The sequence below is a fragment of the Phalaenopsis equestris genome, unplaced genomic scaffold, assembly GCF_001263595.1.
Source record: "Phalaenopsis equestris unplaced genomic scaffold, ASM126359v1 Scaffold000907, whole genome shotgun sequence".
Lineage (NCBI taxonomy): Eukaryota > Viridiplantae > Streptophyta > Magnoliopsida > Asparagales > Orchidaceae > Phalaenopsis > Phalaenopsis equestris.
Genome location: NW_018165346.1, coordinates 66,182 through 68,639, shown reverse-complemented (window position 1 = coordinate 68,639; position 2,458 = coordinate 66,182). Strand labels below are relative to the sequence as shown.

General features: G+C 38.2%; 1 protein-coding gene across 1 annotated transcript in view; it reads right to left on the bottom strand.

The window, feature by feature from the left end:
- Nucleotides 1–612: 612 nt before the first annotated feature.
- LOC110032288 overlaps nucleotides 613–2,458 on the bottom strand; it is a 38,340-nt gene continuing 36,494 nt past the window's right edge. The window contains exons 3-4 of the mRNA XM_020735864.1: nucleotides 1,298–1,425; nucleotides 613–1,204 (exon numbers count right to left, since the gene is read on the bottom strand). Coding sequence (XP_020591523.1) covers nucleotides 873–1,204; nucleotides 1,298–1,425 — 460 coding nt within the window. The 3' untranslated portion in view covers nucleotides 613–872. The remainder of the gene's footprint in view (nucleotides 1,205–1,297; nucleotides 1,426–2,458) is intronic.

The window sequence follows — 2,458 nt, the reverse complement described above, 5'->3', positions numbered from 1 at the left end:
ACACGACATTCATTCAAACGGGCCCGGGCAAGGCCGCCAGTGCCGATGTTTTGCCTGGCCTCTGACCCGAGTATCCTTCGTCCACGAGCTCATTCAGTTTCCCAATCTTGTTCAACTCCTCCATGAGACTCCAAAGGTACTTACATTCCTCTGTGTTGACTGTGATCCCAGTGGTACTTGCAGTACTTTGGGTCACGAGGAAAACCTCCGGCTCTCATTGGTGTGAGTTCCTTGAATACTCTTTGCACTATATGACGTCCGCGATTTCCACCATCGACACCCATAGTGGTAAGCCATCATAATCTCCGTTGGCTAGTCATAACACAGTGTCCATCTCTCGTAGTACCGGGTTGATCGTGGGTCTCAATTCTTCACTTGGTCATTATGCTGGTCCTTGGTAGGCCTCGCGAGACCACGTCACCTCTTCCCTTATCCGTGAGATGTCTATGCGATTCGTGCTAGCACATATTTGGTGTACGATAGTCATTAAAAAACAATGGCCAAGAGACCTAAGCCATCAGGTTAACTCTTGCAGCGATCAGAAAAAAAAATACAAGCGATTTAACATAAATATAGAATTTCATTTCTAAATTCGAATTTTACATAACCTGACATTAACACACATTATCCATAATCACCAACCATCAGGTTAAAGATTGATGCATGCCAACCTACCAACTTTAACGCAATCAAAATTGTACTTCTGCCTTGACTACAAACTAGCAGATGAAAAGCACAAAATAACCGATCAGGAGTAACAAATATACTTTTATCCTGGCAAGAACAGCTCCATAACTAGAACAGTACATAACGAATAAATTTGTGAAGCTCAAAAATTGAGAGATCACCGATAAGGTTGACAGGCAATCCTTCTATTTTTTAGGTAATGATGTTTCAAAAACCTGGAATAACAGTAATCTTTGACTCTTGGTTAACCTGGAAGAATCCCATTCTTTGGAGATTCTATCCTCAAGTGCCACTTGTCCATATTCTGCAGATCTTTTACGCAGTACGCACAGATGCGCAGATGGTTCATTTAACATGGCACTGTCCTCTAAATTGCCATCAGATTCTTCATCCATTATATAACTAGAGTTGGTTTCATTTGCCACCACACGTGCTTCTTTTTGGTCCTGTTTGGAATCCACAGATTGTCCCAGCAGCATCCCAGAATCTTCACTGCCACCATCCATCCGCCATTTTACTGAAACGGATGACAAGCCATATGATGGAAACCCAAATTCAAATTCATCCATGTAAGTGGATATATTCTTTGGCAGTGAAGGCTGGGGTATACCAGACAACCCATATTGCACAAGTTTGTTTCCTTGTATCTGAAAAACTTGCCCGTGCATATGAACCCCTTGCTGGAGTTTATTTGAATTTTGCATAAGGCCTATTGCTCTGTTTTCCCTTTGGCTTCCACTGAATACAAAATAAAAAAACAATAATGAATAGTCAACTTTAATTATAACCTCAAATCACTATTTTGACATGTATAGACATCAAATCTTGACCAAAGAAAAGCATAATTCAACAAACAGAGATTCTAAAGTAGAAAGTTGTATCAGATTATGTATATAACAAATCCCAATATAATTGAAGAAATTAGAAGATGGAATGATACAAAAATCATGAAAAACCAAATGAAATTAGATGAAACTGGAAATTCAAAGACAGTCATAAGGAAATTATTCAAGTTTGCATAATGAGTCAACCCTGCTAAATCCTGCTATAAGTTTAATTTAGCGTTGCATTAAATTTATATGAAATGATTTTTCAACAAGTTCTTATCAGAGTATCCTTACATCGTCATCATTATTAGTTTTATCTTGATTACTCAGAGTCAGCATTATTAATCATCAATTTTCAACCAATCCTGTTGAGGGATGAATGACAATTAAACTAATTCTGCGGATATATTTCACACCAAACGTCTATTCATCCTACTTTTGCTCTTGCTATATTTCCCTCCTATTCTTTTAACATTAATTTATCTACCATCATAGGGTTACATTTACTACCCTTCAGTACATTTGTCAAAACTACCTGTTTAATAGATTCAACATCCATTGCCTCTCCTCTATTATATCAATTCACAGTTTATCCTTGATTATGCGATACATCTATCGTAATATTTTTCATTTCTTTCCACTCAAATTGACTGTAAAAAATTCTTTTACAGCCCAACGGTCAAATTAGAATATGTTGGCCACATCATTCCTTGGTAACGTTTACCTTTTAACTCTTCATGATATTATCTTAATACTTCAAGTCACTTCTCCATTTAGGGATTGTTTGTTTTGCTGAAGAAGTAATGTAGTGTAAAATGAATAAATATAATAAAAAATTAATGTATTGTATTTCAAAGGTCGGCAGCGGCGGGAGTCCAATGGCAGATGGTGTCCGGTGGCGGCGGGCGTCCGGCGGCAACGGGCATCGGCGGGGATGGCCAAAA